The 18839-nt window shown below is 45.9% G+C and overlaps 1 protein-coding gene across 4 annotated transcripts in view; it reads right to left on the reverse strand.

Annotated features, from left to right (window-relative positions):
* Positions 1-12929, reverse strand: part of LOC142492712 (RNA exonuclease 1 homolog) — a 74644-nt gene extending 61715 nt beyond the window's left edge. For 2 of the 4 annotated variants that reach the window (XR_012800888.1, XM_075595629.1), the window contains exons 1-2: positions 12589-12929; positions 2028-3361 (exon numbers count right to left, since the gene is read on the reverse strand). Coding sequence is in view for 3 of the 4 variants with exons in the window: in XM_075595629.1 (XP_075451744.1) it covers positions 2028-3361; positions 12589-12805 (1551 nt within the window). In the remaining variant the exon portion in view is untranslated. The remainder of the gene's footprint in view (positions 1-2027; positions 3362-12588) is intronic. The other 2 variants (XM_075595605.1, XM_075595615.1) reach the window with 2 other exon arrangements.
* Between the last annotated feature and the right edge of the window lie 5910 nt (positions 12930-18839).

Genomic DNA, 18839 nt, shown 5'->3' on the forward strand with positions numbered 1-18839 from the left:
GTGTGTGTGTGTGGGATTGTGTGTGTGTGTGTGTGTGGGATTGTGTGTGTGTGTGGGATTGTGTGTGTGTGTGGGATTGTGTGTGGGATTGTGTGTGTGTGTGTGATTGTGTGTGTGTGTGTGGGATTGTGTGTGTGTGTGATTGTGTGTGTGGGATTGAGTGTGTGTGAGATCAGGGCCGCCAACAGAAATCATGGGGCCCAGGACAAATGAAAGGAGCAGACCCCTCCCCCCCCCAACCCTTAGCGCACCTACCACAGAAATATTTTTTTAGCGCGTAACTTTTACTTAACCCCCCAATACATACAAAAACACACCCCCCCCCCCAATACATCTAAAAATACCCAACTCCCCCCCCAATACATATACAAATATACCCCACTCCCCCCCAATACATATATAAAAATACACCCTCAATACATATACAAATCAGGCTTGCCTTGGGGATTATCACAGGTTAGGCCAGTAGCTGCAGGGGGGAGGTGTGGTGGTGGTGGTGGGGGGGCCGGTGGCTGGTGATGGGGGGCGGTGGCCCAGCGGCTGGCGGGACTGCGGGGGGGGGAGGGGGGTGGCGATGGCCCAGCAGGACTGCGGGGGTGGGGGGGTGGCGGCAGCTGGCGGGACTGCGGGGGCCGGTAGCCCAGCGGATGGAGGGACTGCAGGGGGCTGGCGGTGGCAGGGGCCCGGCTGCACGTCACAGCAGTTGCAGCCGGCCCTGCCCCGCTGCAGCCACCTCTCAGTCCCACAATGGCTGCTCGTGTGTGCGCCGGGCCTCCCTCTCACGCGGCGAGGCGGAAGCTTAGACCAGCTGACTTCCGCCGCTGCCGAGAGACCCGGCACCGGGTGCAGCGTTTTATTGTTGGGGTTGTATTTCATATGTATTGGAGGGTTGGGGGTGTATTTTTATATGTATTGGGGGGTTAAGTAAAAGTTGTATGCTAACATTTGTTTTTCCGTGGTAGGTGTGCTATGGGTTGGGGGGGGGCTGCTCCTTTAATTTGTCCTGGGCCCCATGATTTCTGTTGGCGGCTCTGATTGTGTGTGTGGTGTGTGGGCCTCAAGTGAAACACACTATATGAACAACTTTAAAATAGTAAATTCTCCCGTAATTTAAAGTAAAAGTACTGTAAATTCAGCATACAAACAGAAATTACAACTCCTCTCCATTTCAGCCTTCCCCCTTGCTCTTGTCCCCACCCCTCTGCCTTCTGCCACTCCCCTTGTAGCTAGAGACGTCTCCCAAACCCAAATTAGGCTTTGCCTATAGTGCCGCCGATGGCCACGGCGATACGATGGGTGACGTCACCCGTCGCAAGTTATCTTTCGCCGGTCGGCCGCATCGCGGGATTCCTGCAATTTGATTTGTTCAAGGTGACGCGACGGCCCTTGAAAAATCAAATTTTGCCTGCGGCGGGTTTTTGCAAATGCGTTTGTTTTCGGGCAAATTCGCGTCGCCGGCACTATAAGCACGGTCTTACTACTTTCGCTTGGGCTACGGAGACGGGAGACGTCATCCGTAGCCGGCACTATAAGCGCAGCCTAAGGCAACTCAGTTCATAATGTTTAAAAGCGACAGGATTTACACTCAAGTACAAACCAGGAGATCACCTCAAAACACAACATATAAATCAATCAACAATATCTTACGATAGTTGGGTACCTGCTCAGGTCACGCTCAAAAGTTGGAAAATGTCAAATTATGGGCCAACTTTGCTCATGTATCCTCAAGTTCTCTTCAAAATCTTTAGGCAGAAGTGCATAGACCACTTAAAATTTTGAAGAGTACGTTATATACTGGGAATTTACACTTAGAGATAGCGTTGCCCGTGATGAACAGCAGAGGATATTTACTTATTTTTTAGAAAAACTACATAATGGAGGGTCCCTTCTGACAACCATATAGAATACAAGTTATTTGTCAAAATATCTTGTGACTTCCCACTTGAGCTTTAAAATTATGAATACTTTTTTGCCTGTAATTCAAACGAGAAAAAGTTAAGAACTCTAAAAGAATGAGAGCACAATACCTGCTTTGAATCTTCTCTGTTCGTTTCACTTTCAGCAAATTCATTGAAAATTCTCCGGCATTCCTCCATTGGATCATCTGAATCTGAAATTCCAATGTCAACGTCCGAGTCCTCGGACACTTCAGATGATGAATCCAAAACAATCAAGTCATTTTCTTTTGCTGAAAACAGAGTATCTTGACATTTTTTAGTAGTAGCAGTATTTGTTATTGCATTTGACTCTACTGAAACAGTCTCATCAAATGTTGACAAGTCTGTTGATATGTTTTTAACAATGGTCCCAATATCTTTGACATCCTTGAGAAATTGCTGGTTTTGTTTCAAGCACTTTTCGTGAAGCAAGAAGGATAAATTGTTGATTTGACAATTAGATTTTGGGACTGTGATGTAAGGTGCTTCGTTACCTTCTATTTGGGTTTGTTCCTGAATGTTTTGTTTGCATTTTACAGACAAATCATTGATCGGACCATCGGCTTTAGTTTCTTTTTGTTCTATTAATTGAAAATCCACAGAGACTGTATTTATGTCAGTTGAAACTGTAGTATGCTGGTGACCAATGGTTTGATTATGGCTTACTTTACAATGTATACTATTAGGTGAATATATTTTTGGCGATACAGCTGCTGGTTTTGATTCTTTTTCAGCATCGAAGGTTTTATTTGCATCAATGACTTGATCCATTAGAGAAATAAAGTCAATTTTTTCCACTGTGTTACGTAAAGGAACTTCATTATCAGCAATTTCCGGCTGCCTTTCATCACATATGGGCAAACTTTTTTCTTCACTCTCATGAAACTTCATTGCTCTTGGCTTCTTAGAAACTACCTGTAGTGGTGGGGCATCGATAACAAGTACATCTTCATCATCAGATTCTTGAAGTTTTATTTCCAGCCTTATTGGAGATATAGCTCTAGGTTTCTTGTGAGGAATATCTACTGGGTGTTCATCACACTTTGATTTAGACTTGCTTTCACTTTCTTTTGCGGTGGACCCAAGTAGGCCTGCAGAATAATTAAGCAATGGGTCATACTCAAGATCAGTGGCTGGACAGCTTCGGTCAATCACATATTTCTTGCTATGTATCGAATGAATTCCTTTCTTTGTATTGCTGGCAGCCGAAGTCAAATTATACCTCTTTTTCAACACTATAGTATGCTGATCATCGTCGAGATGCGACAAAATATTGCTATTGCTATCAATTTTGGGTGCAATGCACTTCGTTATGCCAGGTGTCACATTTTTGTACAGCAAAAGTTTCTTCTGCTTTTCTTCAACTTCATTTTTTACTGCCTCAATTGCTTTGTTGATTCTCTCCAGCTCCTGCATGTTTCTGCCTAGAATGGTTAGCATGAAAATAAATTTGTCAGATTTTCCAACTTGTAACTAATACACATCAAAACCTCCAAGTTGCCCTTTATATACGATCTAAATCTTAACCACTATTTCCAAGACAAAATGATTTGTTCTGATTATTGTACTTTATAGTGTCTCCCAAAACTGAACAAAAAGGGACATTTCTTACAGAGTATTCAATTTCTTCTACTCCTTCAGTGCCAACACAAATTGGACTAAACCCCACATAGCTGGGGTTAGGACAAAACTTCCAGTGAATCAGGTTTATCTACCCTGATGTAAAGCTTCCTGCTCTTCTCCGTCACCTATCCATCTAGTCGAGAAATAAAACAGACCGCATAAAAACAGACATGCTAAGAAAACCAAATGTAAAAAAAGCCATGAAGGAGAGAACGTTGTACTATGAGGGAAGGACTAAAAGAAATTATTGTTCAGAAAGTCTGTTCCTATGCCAGTATAAATTAAATTTGGGCCATGCTAAAGTGTACCACTCATCCCACAGTGGCTATATATTGGTCCCAAGGAAGCAACTGTGCCTGCGTGAGGGAAAGGCAGTGAACGGGAAACCCCTGTATGAACCTACCACCAAAAGCTCCCTTTCAAAATTAAGGGGCTAGGTTCTCTCCTCACAAGGTTTAAAAGACAGAACAAAAATAACTTGTGAAGAAGAGAACCTTATACAGCTAATTGCCTCAACAGGTTATAAACGTAGCCTGTTCTTGTGTCAGCAGTGTTTGAGAACTTCAAAACGCCCATGGGCGTCACACACCGGATATCTCCCAAAAACAGAAGGATACAGAGTACCAGCGATCAGTAAACCGTATGTATTGTGGATAAAAAATAAAAAAAAGTAGATGAACACTTACAATTAAAATTGCGTACGTCAATGAATGACAATCGCCAAGGCTGAAATCCTGAAGTCACAGGTAAAGCCGCGTTTATAGTGCCGACGACGCGACCGATGACGTCACCCGCCACTGGCGAAAGTTAAACTTTAGTTTTAAGGCCAGTGACGTCACCAAGGAGGGCAGCACTCTGGTTTAGAGACAGTCCGGTTGCGACTGTCTCAAAATAAAAAAATAAAACTTAACTGGCTTCAAAATTTTAGGTTGCGACGTCGCGCTTACCATAAGCGCATGCAACGGATTCAATTGATTTGTTTTGAAGCGATGTCGCATCGCCAGGCACTATAAGCGCAGCCAAAGTATCCTATGCAGTGCTGTGCGTGCTGGAGCTTTTGCTGTGTATGGCTAGGTCTACGGTGACCTCGCGCTCGCATCCGTACGTGAAGCCACCCACGTTTTAGCGGCCGCGTTTTGTGGCATGGGTAGACGCGACGGGGAGGAGTGTCCATGACGTCACGGTGCTGGCTCACCCTCATTGGGCGAACCACTTATGTGACCAGGTCATCACGCCATGGAATCAAATGGATCAGATTTCTTGTGCACCTCTTCGCGCTGGCGCACGCATGGTCTATGGTCACGATCATTGCCTTAAGGCCTAAGACAGTATTGGACACTTCCTTCTTGTGCCTGTTACAGGATGTATGCATAAATTAACCAAATCCTGCCTTGCTAAACAACCTGATGTTGTGCAAAAGGAAGTTGTGCAACGTAACCGCTAAGTGTTTCGCACAACTGTGTTTCATTAGGGGGTAACGTACACATCTTCATGTCTGTCTTAAGGACCCCTTCGGGCCAAACAAAATAGATCTAATCAATGGCCTTATTAGTAAGTTACTAAACCGATTTTGTTTTTTTTAAGAAACATACAAGTGGAGATGTTAAACCATCCGTATTCAAAAAAGTGATGTGTGAAAGTTAGAATAAAAATGGAGTTTGTTGTTGGTGGTGTGTGTGTGTGTGTGTGTGCACACGGATTGTGGTGTAACATTAATTGGAGTGATTATATGTACAAAATAAGTAATACATACATGTACATTAATAAATATATATTTTTATGTATTACATTTTTGTACTAATCACTAATCAGTGCAATAGAATTAATTTAAAGGTATTTTATCACCAATAAATTCCATTTTTATTCTGACTTTTACACATCACATTTTTGAATATGTGTGGTTTAACATCTTGCAAAACAGAGAAAACCAGTAAGCTCCTAATTTATATACCCCCAAAGTAACCACAATATATATATTTGCATATGAGTGTCAAAACGGAGTGCTATTGGGCATGGTTTAACATCTTCACTCGTATGTGTTTTTTATATAAACAAACTGCATCTTGTTACATTTACTAATAAGGCCATTGATTAGCCAGAAGAGGTACTTAAGACAGACATGGTTGTGCATCTCACCCCCTGATAAAGCACAGCAGTGCTAAACGCTTAGCGGTTACATTGCACAACTTACAACATCTGGTTGTTTAACAAGCCAGGAATTGGTTGATGCATGTATATATCCTGTAAGAGGCACAACAAGAAGGCCAAGTCCATGCTGCCGCAGACCGTGCACATTGCCTTAAGGCATTGATCGCACAACAGCAGGAGGGGGCATGCGTTGCGCAAGGAATCAGTTGCAACCGATTTCTCGGCGCGACGGGCAGGTCACATGAGCGGTTCGCCCAATGATGGCAAACCGCCTCCGTGACGTAACCGACGCGCCCCTCCCCCCAACGGCACATCTAGCATGTCCGAAAAACGCACCCGCTTCACGTGGGTGACGTCAAGGACGCGCATGCCTCCACACACGCGAAGGCTGTATGGACTCAGCCGAAAGTGTCCGATACGGTAAAACACCGCAAAGGATCCAGCACGTGGAGCAATGCATAGCATACGTTTACCTACGACTCCAGGATTTCACCCTGGACTATTGTCCTTCATTCACTTATGCAATTTTAATTGTAAGTGTTCATATACCTTTTTTATAGCAACATTTCATACGGTTTACTAATCTCCAGTGCACTCTTCTCTTTTGAGCCTTATACAGCTGAGGAAACCCAAATTGTTTCAAGTTTTGTCCTACACCTCAGCCCTTGGCTGGGGGAATCCCCATTTGTTTGTCCTGGCACAATGTCGAAGAAGAAAGCCTTTTATAAAAAAGTTAAATAATTCTTAGAAAATGTTTAAGACTAATAAAATAAAAAAAAATAAAAAAAAGAAGAAGATACATTATAAATACATAAATATATATATATATATCCATCCTAGTACTTCCATGTATATGCATTCAAGGTTTCTATTTACCCAGCAACTAGCTCTATCACCTCCTTCCTCTCCCTTATATAGTTGAGAGAGTTTCTCTCACATTTTCAGGACAGTGCTCGTTAGGATAAATCTGGCAAATTAGTTTTAAGGTTAGGCTGAACAAGTCCCTTATTTCCTATTGGCCAGAACGAGGCTTGGATAATCACTGATTTCATGAAAGGAACCAGAAACACTGGTACATTAAAAAGGTAAATATCTTGGGAACCAGGGAGTCTTCCAGAGCTGAAAATAGTGTTCAGCTCCATGGGGACAACACAGTTTAAATGCTACAAAAAAAAAAAAAAAGAAGTAGTGATTGCTGCATGAACAGAAAATGACATGGGATCTTGCCTTACCACACAAATCTGATCAAACCTAGAAAATATGACCATTGTTGCAAATGGGATTCGCCTTAAATACGCTAGGTATAGTTTGGTTACAATGACTAACAGAATGCTGTTAGTTTAAGTAGACAGAATTGGGCGAAGGCCATACAGCCTTCACCCACACAGAGGCGTGTGACGGCTGTGACGTCTTGTGTCCATGTTGAACGTGCCACGGAGCTGGTTCGCCCTCATTGGGCGAACCGCTCACGTGACCTGCCTGTGGTGCCAGAAATCAGCTTCAACTGATTTATTGCGCAACGCACGCGCCCCCTCCTGCTTGCGCCCACCCGGTCTATGGGTGTGATCAATGCCTTTAGGCAATGTTATCGCGCTCGGCGGCAGTATGGACCTGCCCTTCGGTTAAAAGACATCATAACAACTGAGATCTTGTCTATGCAGTTTAAATCAATGGTGCTAAACCTACAGCTCTCTCAGAGCTACCCTAAATATCCCTATTCTTTCATTTGGGATGTTGTGCTGAATTGTAGAGTGCGATTTTGATCTACACCATAGTGGGCACGAATTACGGAGCAGATTATATTCAGGTCCCCCAATTCAGAATGGCTTAGTCTCCCCAAGCCACGCCCAGTCAGGGAAACACTTGTCAGGGGAGTCTTGTCACAAGCCAGAGAGAGGCTACCTACTCCCTCCCGATAGTGACAATTTGAAAAAGCAGATCCTCTTATCCCTTCCTTTTGGAGCTCTGAGAATGACGACTGAAGTAGCAAAGCAGTGATTCATTCCCTATTTAGGAAAGCTCAGCTGTCATCGAGACTGAGGAAGAAATGCCAGGGATAGGAGAGAAAATGACACTGTATAATGTCTGGAAGCACCTTTTACACTTCTCAAACGTTTAAATATATTGTTGAGTTCCCCAGACATAACTGAATTTAGATTTTTATCGTTACCCAAAAACACCCTTTTCATTTTCCTGCATTGAACAGAACACTTCAATCCAATCTAGATGAGATCGATACGCTGAAATCCACAGACCAAAGGAACCGGTCGTACCAATACGGCAAAAAATATATAAATAAATAATTTGAAAAAAGTGTCCATCTCTTGTCAGCACACCAATCCTCACTGTGCCAAACCTACATTTAGTTAGAGAGGAAATGCGGCGCCACAGCATGCGGCAAGGATCCAGGCGACTTTCGGTTTGTAGACAAAAAACTTTATTCACCTTCACACACACAAAGAACCAGGCTACACCTCGATCTCCCCCTCAACGCGTTTCACGCTATAGAGCAGCGCTTCGTATTGGAGTGGGGAGAAGAGGTCTGTACCAGAACATTTAAAGTAAAAAAAGCCCGCGAAAACTGACTCATTAAATATTTAACCCCTTATCACATATATGCATCAAAACAGCTGAGAGAATACTCTATAGTGGTGATCATACTAACCCATATGCATATAACTGGTTGATCACACTTATTGTTATAAATGTAAAAAGACATATCCAAATTACCCAAGCTGTAATAAATGCAATATTAAAACAGGGATATAATGAAATAAAACCGTTACAACTATCCCCTGTGGTACTGGCAGCATTGACAAATAATGTTCGTACATATCTTGTACAAGAAAGGACCCTTTATATCTCAGCAACTGCATATGACTAACTCTAGATATTACATAAGGTCAATCCAGAGATAGGGAACCAATACATATTAATCTGTGTCAATAAAAAAAACCAATAAGACAGAGGGTGGAATAGGATGGGGAAGGAAAGGAAGGGGGAGGGGGGGGGTGGAAAGGGAGGAGGGGAAAAGGGGGGGAGGGGAAAAGGGGGGAGGGAAAAGGGGGGGAGGGGAAAAGGGGGGGAGGGGAAAAGGGGGGGAGGGGGGAAGGGGGGAGGGGAAAAGGGGGGGGAGGGGAAAAGGGGGGGAGGGGAAAAGGGGGGGAGGGGAAAAGGGGGGGAGGGGAAAGGGGGGGGGAAAGAGAGAAGGAAAGGAGGGAAAAACGAGGGGGCATAGGCAAATACCACACTAGTGGTTAACAGTGTAAAGTTCAGCATTACTGTCAATTCGAACAAAAATATAAAATACAAAAAAGACAATTGAGCTTGATGCATGGGACTAACAAAGTATAAAAAACATATCAAATCCCAATTCGTATTAAGTCCATTGGGTTGCAGTGTATTTAATGTAAAACAAATCTACGTAAGTACCAGCACTCACTGTCTAATAGCTAAGTGATGAAAACAGTTGTAATGCAGAAAATACATTTAAATAATAAAACAAACCAGAAATAAATCAAATGTGTTTGCAGAAACCAGTGTCACAAATGGGCATGTCACAAAGTGAGGGGTGGGGGGGGGGAGGGGAAAGGAAAAGGGGAAAAAAACATGAAACAAGGAATATACACAAAAAACAGAGAACGGAAAGTATGCTAGGGGGGCGACGTTTCGAGGGACTACCTCTTCATCTGGCCCATTCCCCCTGGTCCAAAAGGTTCCAGAGGTACTTCCCTAAGCCTCCCTTCCCCTATAACTGGTCAAATCAGACACCCCTGAAAATAGATAGTAATCATGCAGTGTAGGCTAAATACAGCTAATAGCAGGGCAGCAAGAATCCATTAAAGTCAATGCCAGTAGTTCAAGTACCACAAGACACTGTTGGCAATAGTACAGTAAAGGCTGAACACAGCTTGCAAAAAAGCAGCTTGCAAAAAAGCACCAGGAGTCCACAACAGTCAATAAAAGTTTAATGGGAAAAGCAAATGAAAACAGTAATCAAACCCTCTGTGGCTCTGCTCCTCGTGCGGAGTGCTGAGGCCCTCAGCACTCCACACTAGCACGAGGAGCAGAGCCACAGAGGGTTTTATTGACTGTTGTGGACTCCTGGTGCTTTTGCAAGCTGCTTGTTCCATGCACCCTGCAATTGCATAAATTTAACACTATCAGTGTGCTGTCTATCGTCCCCTTTTTCCCTTAGTATTTAATGTAAAGATCCAATATGCTTCTCGCTGGTGCAAGATTTTAACCCTATCACCTCCACGTGAGGGTAGGGGAAAATGCTCAAGCGCTATACATTGTAAGGATCCCACTGAACCCAATGGACAGGTGTTGAAATGTTTTGATACTGAGTGCAGCATATCTCTATTACGTATCAGTCTCAGGTGCTCCAAGATGCGAATCTTAAGCACTCTACTAGTGAGACCGACGTATTGTTTGCTGCACTGACATATCAAAAGATAAACAACAAATTCAGTTTGACAAGAAAGGAATGATTTAATCTTAAACTTGCGTGTTTCATCATGATTGGAGAAATGTGTGGATTTGGTCATTTGGGGACAAATCTTGCAACGTCCACATTTGTAAGACCCTAACAATTTGGGAAAGAGTGATGACATTTCTTTATGCCTTTTTGGGGCGTAACATACTTGGGGAAAGGGAATTACCCAAAGTTGTAGCCTTACAAAATACAACGCGAGGGCCAGTGCTAACCATATTGCGAATCATGGGGTCCAAAGATAATGTGCCCCAATGTTTCTTAATTATGGATTTAATAGCACCAGCTTGCTCACTGTACCCAGTAATAAAGTAGGATGCATCGGCACTTCCTGCAGAGCTAGTTTGTCTGGATTGACTCCTATCGATGGCAATCAGGGACTCTATCTGTGTTTAGGGCTGATTCAAAGGCCCGATCTAAGATGTTTTTTATAATAACTTGTTAGTCCCATGCATCAAGCTCAATTGTCTTTTGTATTTTATATTTGTGTTTGAATTGACAGTAATGCTGAACTTTACACTGTTAACCACTTGTGTGGTATTTGCGTATGCCCCCTCGTTTTCCCCTTCCTCCCTCCCCCCTCCCTTCCCCATCCTATTCCACCCTCTATGTCTTATTGGCTTTTTTTATTGACACAGATTAATATGTATTGGTTCCCTATCTCTGGATTGACCTTATGTAATATCTAGAGTTAGTCATATGCAGTTGCTGAGATATAAAGGGTCCTTTCTTGTACAAGATATGTACGAACATTATTTGTCAATGCTGCCAGTACCACAGGGGATAGTTGTAACGGTTTTATTTCATTATATCCCTCTCTTAATATTGCATTTATTACAGCTTGGGTAATTTGGATATGTCTTTTTACATTTATAACAATAAGTGTGATCAACCAGTTATATGCATATGGGTTAGTATGATCACCACTATAGAGTATTCTCTCAGCTGTTTTGATGCATATATGTGATAAGGGGTTAAATATTTAATGAGTCAGTTTTCGCGGGCTTTTTTTACTTTAAATGTTCTGGTACAGACCTCTTCTCCCCACTCCAATACGAAGCGCTGCTCTATAGCGTGAAACGCGTTGAGGGGGAGATCGAGGTGTAGCCTGGTTCTTTGTGTGTGTGAAGGTGAATAAAGTTTTTTGTCTACAAACTGGAAGTCGCCTGGATCCTTGCCGCATGCTGTGGCGCCGCATTTCCTCTCTAACTACTCTACATTCCTACGGCAGCACGCAGGAGCAGCGGAGCCAAGGAGAGAACGGACCCAGATCGGAGCAACCTTGAGGTAAGGGTTTTTTCCCTCCCAGCCACGATCAACCCCAGTGGTCCACATTTATCTCTCACAACCCGCTCCCTAGTGGCTTCATTCATACCCACGGATACAGAGACTATCCTCCAGAGCGCATGACAGTTTCCATGTTTATCCAAACCTACATTTAGTCAGTTCATCATATGCGACATCAGTCATCATCACCATACACTATATGGACTATATACAAGCGTCCATATGAAAGTGAACAAAAACCCTAGTATCAGTGACGGGCGCAAAAGCGAGGGAAGCAGGCAGGGGGGGGGGGGAGGTGCAGCTCAAAAAGTTTGAGCTTCCTGCACTAGCATACCCATCATGTTACACCCTCCAACACTTTGTACCTATAAATACTGTAAGGACCACTACGTAATAAATAATAGCATGTTCTTGTATAGCGCTGCTAGTTTTTACATTTTGCAGGCACCAGTCCATGCCCCGTGGAGCTTACAATCTATGTTTTTGGTGCCTGAGGCACAGGGAGATAAAAATGACTTGCCCATGGTCACAAGGAGCCGACACTGGGAATTGAACCAGGTTCCCCTGCTTCAAACTCAGTGCCAGTCGCTCACTGAGCCGCTCCTTCAAGCACCCCCAAGTAATGTACACCCACTGATCTATATACCACACATACACAAACTGTTTAACCATTTTGTGCCTGCGGCTGCTGCCATTCCTTCACAGAGCAGATTGCATCCTGCGCTCCTTTAGCAAAAGCAAAACGGGATTTTGGGACATAGCAACATCAAGGGACCCTGGGGTGTCAGACCACATGACGTAGTACAGTAGCTATGTCCTGGGGCACTCAAAGGGTTAATAGATACAGCAAGTCTTACAGGACCCGAACAACAAGTATTGTTATTTGCTATGCAACACACACACTTTAATAGCTACAGCTGGTCTGGCAGGACACAAACATGTAGTGTACCCACATGGTACTCAAATACCAGTCACGCCAAAGCACTGGTGAACCCACTGCATCAGGGGACTCATATACCCAACACTCAAGAGAAAGGTGTAGTAGCCGTGGTGCGGGGAAAGTATAACAGGCATGTGAGTAATCTTAGCATGGTGTACTTTGGCAACACGGTCCTTTCTCACCCGCGGCTTCCCGGGGAGGACCGGCGGCGGTGTGAGATACTGCTGCTGCCGCCTCGTCACTATCCCCTCCGGTTCCTCCCGCCCCGGAGGGTGCATGGCTGAACTGACAGTGCGGGCGCTCGCAGCTCCCGGAGCCCTGACACGGTGTGAACGGGCACTCCAAGGTGTAGAAATAACCGGCAGAACGCAGCATCCAACCGTCCGACTCCGAGATTCAAAAAGAAACCGACGGCCGCGGGAGCCTCGCGCCCATACACGCAACGCGCGCTTCTGATTCTGCCCGCCACAACGCGGAACCAAACGCAGAAGAGAAGCACGAGCCGGCCCTTTCCTCGCGTTTCTTTTTTTATTTATTTATTTTTTAACTCGCGGTAGAGCGCGGACCCTCAGCCAATCAAACGACTTCTGAAACTGGCGGGAGGTGTGACGTCACGATACTTTACCCAATAGGGGCGCTCAGGGCAGGTGGGTTACCTTACCTATTCCGCCCATTTCCCCTTCATATGATAGGGGCTAGGTCATGATAATGTGTGGAGACTTGCGTAGGGCCTGAATCGTTAATATCCACATGATAGGAGAGACGAAAAAAAATACAACTATTCCATTACTATATATATATATACTATATATTATATATATATAAATGTAGCCAGGTCCCCTCTGGCTCCCCGGTTCATTGCCTCCCTCTCCCTTACCTCCGCCAGGGTGGGGGCTTCTGAGCGGGCGAGTGTGCCACCGAGCGCACTCGGCGGTGTCGGAGGCAGGGCACCGCCATCTTTGTTGTGTCCATGCATGCGCGGAGGCTTGCGCATGCACAGAAGCGACACGGCGGCCATCTTGAGGTTGGCGATAGGCTCGCGCATGCGCAGACGCGATGTGGCGGCCATTACAGTGAGGGAGAAGTGGCTGCAGAGGCGCTCCGTAGCGCAGGGCCAGCCCCAGTTCGCGAATGCGCAGTTAGGGCGGTGCAGCGGCCATTACACGTGTGTGCAGGTACCGGGAGACTCGCGCATGCGCAGTACAGATCGCGCACGCGGCCCCAATGATACAAAAGCTCTATGGGGAACTACAACTCCCAGCAGCCCCAGGGGCTAGATCTCAGGTGACGCCAGGGAACCAATGGCAGGGCCAGATTCTCCTGCTGGGGAAAGATACATTTGGAGCGCAGAGGAAGGATGGTCAGTAGGAGCTGGGACACAGATAGGGGAGGGTGTGTCAGGGCAGGGAACACGTGGCCCCTGCACTAGGCCAGAAAACCCCCTAGGCCCCTACTCATCCTAGTTTGTGGCTGCTTTTGGGGAAGGCCCCTGCAGTTAGGGACTTTGCCCTTTAGCAGTTAGTTAAGTCAGGGACACAGCGAGTGAGCTGCGTGGCTCTGACAAGGTAACAAGTGAGGTCTGGGATCAGATCTACCTCATCACAGATAAGAGACTGTCTGTGTGGTGAGATCGCCAGAGGGAGACCCTCCTATTAGGAAGAGGACGCCATTGCTTCGACTTTGGCGCTTGACGCAGACGGGTCTTCTTCAGTTGTTTTGCTGTACCCGGTTGCAGGAGCCCCGGACAGGTACAGTCACCTCCACGTGAGGGTAGGGGAATATGCTCAAGCGTTATACATTGTAAGGATCCCACTGAACCCAATGGACAGGTGTTGAAATGTTTTGATACTGGGTGCAGCATATCTCTATTACGTATCAGTCTCAGGTGCTCCAAGATGCGAATCTTAAGCACTCTACTAGTGAGACCGACGTATTGTTTGCTGCACTGACATATCAAAAGATAAACAACAAATTCAGTTTGACAAGAAAGGAATGATTTAATCTTAAACTTGCATCATGATTGGAGAAATGTGTGGATTTGGTCATTTGGGGACAAATCTTGCAACGTCCACATTTGTAAGACCCTAACAATTTGGGAAAGAGTGATGATACATTTCTATATGCCTTTTTGGGGCGTAACATACTTGGGGAAAGGGAATTACCCAAAGTTGCCACCTTACGGAATACAACGCGAGGGCCAGTGCTAACCATATTGCGAATCATGGGGTCCAAAGATAATGTGCCGCAATGTTTCTTAATTATGGATTTAATAGCACCAGCTTGCTCACTGTACCCAGTAATAAAGTAGGGTGCATCGGCACTTCCTGCAGAGCTAGTTTGTCTGGATTGACTCCTATCGATGGCAATCAGGGACTCTATCTGTGTTTAGGGCTGATTCAAAGGCCCGATCTAAGATGTTTTTTTATAATAACTTGTTAGTCCCATGCATCAAGCTCAATTGTCTTTTGTATTTTATATTTGTGTTCGAATTGACAGTAATGCTGAACTTTACTCTGTTAACCACTAGTGTGGTATTTGCGTATACCCCCTCCCCCCTCCCTTTCCCCCTCCCTTTCCCCCTCCCTCCCCCCCTCCCCCCTCCCCCCCCTACCTCTCCCCCTCCCTCCCCCCTCCCTCTCCCCCTCCTTCCCCCCCTCTCTCCCCCCCTCCTCCCCCCCTCCCTCCCTCCTCCCCCCCTCCCTCTCCTCCTCCGTCCCCCTCCTTCCCCCCTCCCTCTCCCCATCCCCCCTCCTCCCCCCCTCCCTCTCCCCCTCCTTCCCCCCCTCCCTCTCCCCCTCCTTCCCCCCCTCCCTCTCCCCCTCCTTCCCCCCCTCCCTCTCCCCCTCCTTCCCCCCTCCCTCCCCCCCTCTTTCCCCCTCCCTCCCCCCCTCTCTTTCCCCCTCCCCCCTCCCTTTCCATCTCCCTCCCTCCCCCCTCCCTTTCCCCCTCCCCCCTTCCCTCCCCCCCTCCCCCTTCCCCATCATATTCCACCCTCTATGTCTTATTGGCTTTTTTATTGACACAGATTAATATGTATTTAATGAGTCAGTTTTCGCAGGCTTTTTTACTTTAAATGTTCTGGTACAGACCTCTTCTCCCCACTCCAAGACGAAGCGCTGCTCTATAGCGTGAAACGCGTTGAGGGGGAGATCGAGGTGTAGCCTGGTTCTTTGTGTGTGTGAAGGTGAATAAAGTTTTTTGTCTACAAACTGGAAGTCGCCTGGATCCTTGCCGCATGCTGTGGCGCCACATTTCCTCTCTAACTACTCTACATTCCTACGGCAGCACGCAGGAGCAGCGGAGCCAAGGAGAGAACGGACCCAGATCGGAGCAACCTTGAGGTAAGGGTTTTTTCCCTCCCAGCCACGATCAACCCCAGTGGTCCACATTTATCTCTCACAACCCGCTCCCTAGTGATCCACATAGCCATCATCACTAGCACAGCAGTGCGCAAAGTGGAGGGCACCAAAAAAAGTTCATCTTGCAACAAATATTGACATGGGGGTAACCAAGAGACACACAAAAGTATGTGTTGCTACGAGGTATGTATGATGCTTTACCTGTGGCTCACAGGAGGCCTGAGCCTCTGCTGCTGGGAGCCTGGGGTGTACCTGAGTTGACAATCGGTAGCGCCTCCACCTGTTTGGAAACCTACTATGTAAGATAACCATGTACAGGAACCCCATGCAATAAAACACACGTTAGGTAAATATAACAGTTTTACTACACAGAGACATACAGTACATATATATATATATATATATATATATATATATATATATATATGTGTATGTAATACGATACCGTGTGACCGAATATCAGAGGCAGCACTCCACGAGGTAGTCAAAAGATTTTGTATTTAGTGAGACATAAAAACCAACGTTTCGGTCCTCCACACGGGACCTTGAGAAAGGTCCTGTGTGGAGGACCGAAACGTTGGTTTTTATGTCTCACTAAATACAAAATCTTTTGACTACCTCGTGGAGTGCTGCCTCTGATATTCGGTCACACGGTATCGTATTACCTATTTGGTTCATATAGGATTTGCACCCACTCTCATCTACTTGACGGAGTGCTTTGCTCTTATCTATTTATTATATATATATGTATATATATACACACCACCACCACCTGGTCACGCACGACCGTACCCTCCAACCCCTTTTGTGCCCCACACAGGATACGCAATCCACAAAATACATAGGGGCCCTCGGGCACCCAAACACCCTGGTGTCAATGAGTAATTAGTCCCACCCAAAGTGTGGTACAGCGCTGCCCACTAAGGTGTATGGTTGGTGCACGTGAAGAGATGAGGTACCTGCCGGGTGGTCCCACACCCGCACTGATGTCGCAGATGAGATCCAGGGATGTACCCGCAAAGCCTCCGCCTTTACGGTTGGTGGGTCCCGCGTGGATTGTACCACTATGCAGAATGTCTCATGATAGATGGGTGATCTGGTCCCAGATCACCTAAAACTAGCGCAGCCACGTACTAGCGATGTATGTGTAGCTCATTTCCCCCCACCCTATGGGAGATATGGTGGCTACTGAGTGTGTGATGTGTTACCTGTGACTCACAGGAGGCCTGAACCTTGCTGCTGGGAGCCTGGGGTGTACCTGATCTGTCTGGTGACAGCGCCTCCACTTGTGCGTGATTCTACTATGTTGGATAAACCCGTCAAAAGACCCAATGCAATAATACGCACACTGATATAGATAACAGTTTACTGCATGCATATGAAAATGGAATAACAATATAACACCCACACCAAATAGGCCACGCAAGGCCGTAACCCCACAGTGTTTTTCAACACAGTGTCCACACTCGGATGGGATATTCCCCAAAGTACTGAGGTGCCTGTTGGCACCCAACCACCCTGGTGTCCACAAGAGTCAACCCATCCAATGTTTGCGACAGCGCTGCCCACAACGAAAATATGATCTGTTGGTATTGTATTGTATTGTATGTCTTTATTTATATAGCGCCATTAATGTACATAGCGCTTCACAGTAGTAATACATGGGGTAATCAAATAAATAACAGATAATATAAATAACAGATCATGGGAATAAGTGCTTTAGACATAAAAGTAACATTTCGGAAGAGGAGTCCCTGCCCCGAGGAGCTTACAGTCTAATTGGTAGGTAGAACGTACAGAGACAGTAGGAGGGAGTTCTGGTAAGTGCGTCTGCAGGGGGCCAAGCTTTATGTATCGTGTTCAGAATATCCACAGTGCTATTCATATGCTTCTTTAAGCAAGTGTGTCTTAAGGTGGGTCTTAAAGGTGGATAGAGAGGGTGCTAGTCGGGTACTGAGGGGAAGGGCATTCCAGAGGTGTGGGGCAGAAAGTGAGAAAGGTTTAAGGCGGGAGAGGGCTTTAGATACAAAGGGGGTAGAAAGAAGACATCCTTGAGAAGAACGCAAGAGTCTGGATGGTGCATAACGAGAAATTAGGGATGAGATGTAAGGAGGGGCAGAAGAGTGTAAAGCTTTAAAAGTGAGGAGAAGAATGGAGTGTGAGATGCGAGATTTGATCGGAAGCCAGGAAAGGGATTTCATGAGGGGAGATGCTGAGACAGATCTAGGAAAGAGTAGAGTGATTCTGGCAGCAGCGTTTAGGATAGATTGTAGGGGAGACAGGTGAGAGGCAGGAAGGCCGGACAGCAGGAGGTTACAGTAATCAAGACGGGAGAGAATGAGGGCCTGAGTCAGAGTTTTAGCAGTCGAGCAACAGAGGAAAGGGCGTATCTTTGTTATATTGCGGAGGAAAAAGCGACAAGTTTTAGAAATGTTTTGAATGTGAGGGGCGAATGTGAGAGAGGAGTCGAGTGTGACCCCTAGGCAGCGTGCTTGGGCTACTGGGTGAATGATTGTAGTTCCAACAGTAATGTGGAAGGAGGTAGTAGGGCCAGGTTTGGGAGGAAGTATGAGGAGCTCTGTTTTAGCCATGTTGAGTTTAAGGCGGCGGAGGGCCATCCAGGATGATATAGCAGAGAGACATTCAGAAACTTTGGTTTGTACAGCAGGTGTAAGGACAGGTGTTGAAAAGTATATTTGTGTGTCGTTGGCATAGAGGTGATAATTAAACCCAAAAGATGTTATTAGGTCACCTAGAGAGAGTGTGTACAGAGAAAAGAGAAGAGGTCCCAGGACAGAGCCCTGGGGTACCCCCACAGAGAGATCAATAGAGGAGGAGGAGGTGTTAGCAGAAGAGACACTGAAAGTACGATGGGAGAGGTAGGATGAGATCCAGGATAGAGCTTGGTGCACTTGAGGATACCTGCCAGGTGCTCCAGCATCCGGTAGCGCCGACGGAAGACAAGGGGTCCGTCTGGTCCCACGCTGTCGGCCTCCACGTGGGGTGGTGTCCAGCTGGAGAGTCCCACCATAATAGTCTTTCTGTTTACA

This window comes from Ascaphus truei, chromosome 1, assembly GCF_040206685.1.
Source record: "Ascaphus truei isolate aAscTru1 chromosome 1, aAscTru1.hap1, whole genome shotgun sequence".
Lineage (NCBI taxonomy): Eukaryota > Metazoa > Chordata > Amphibia > Anura > Ascaphidae > Ascaphus > Ascaphus truei.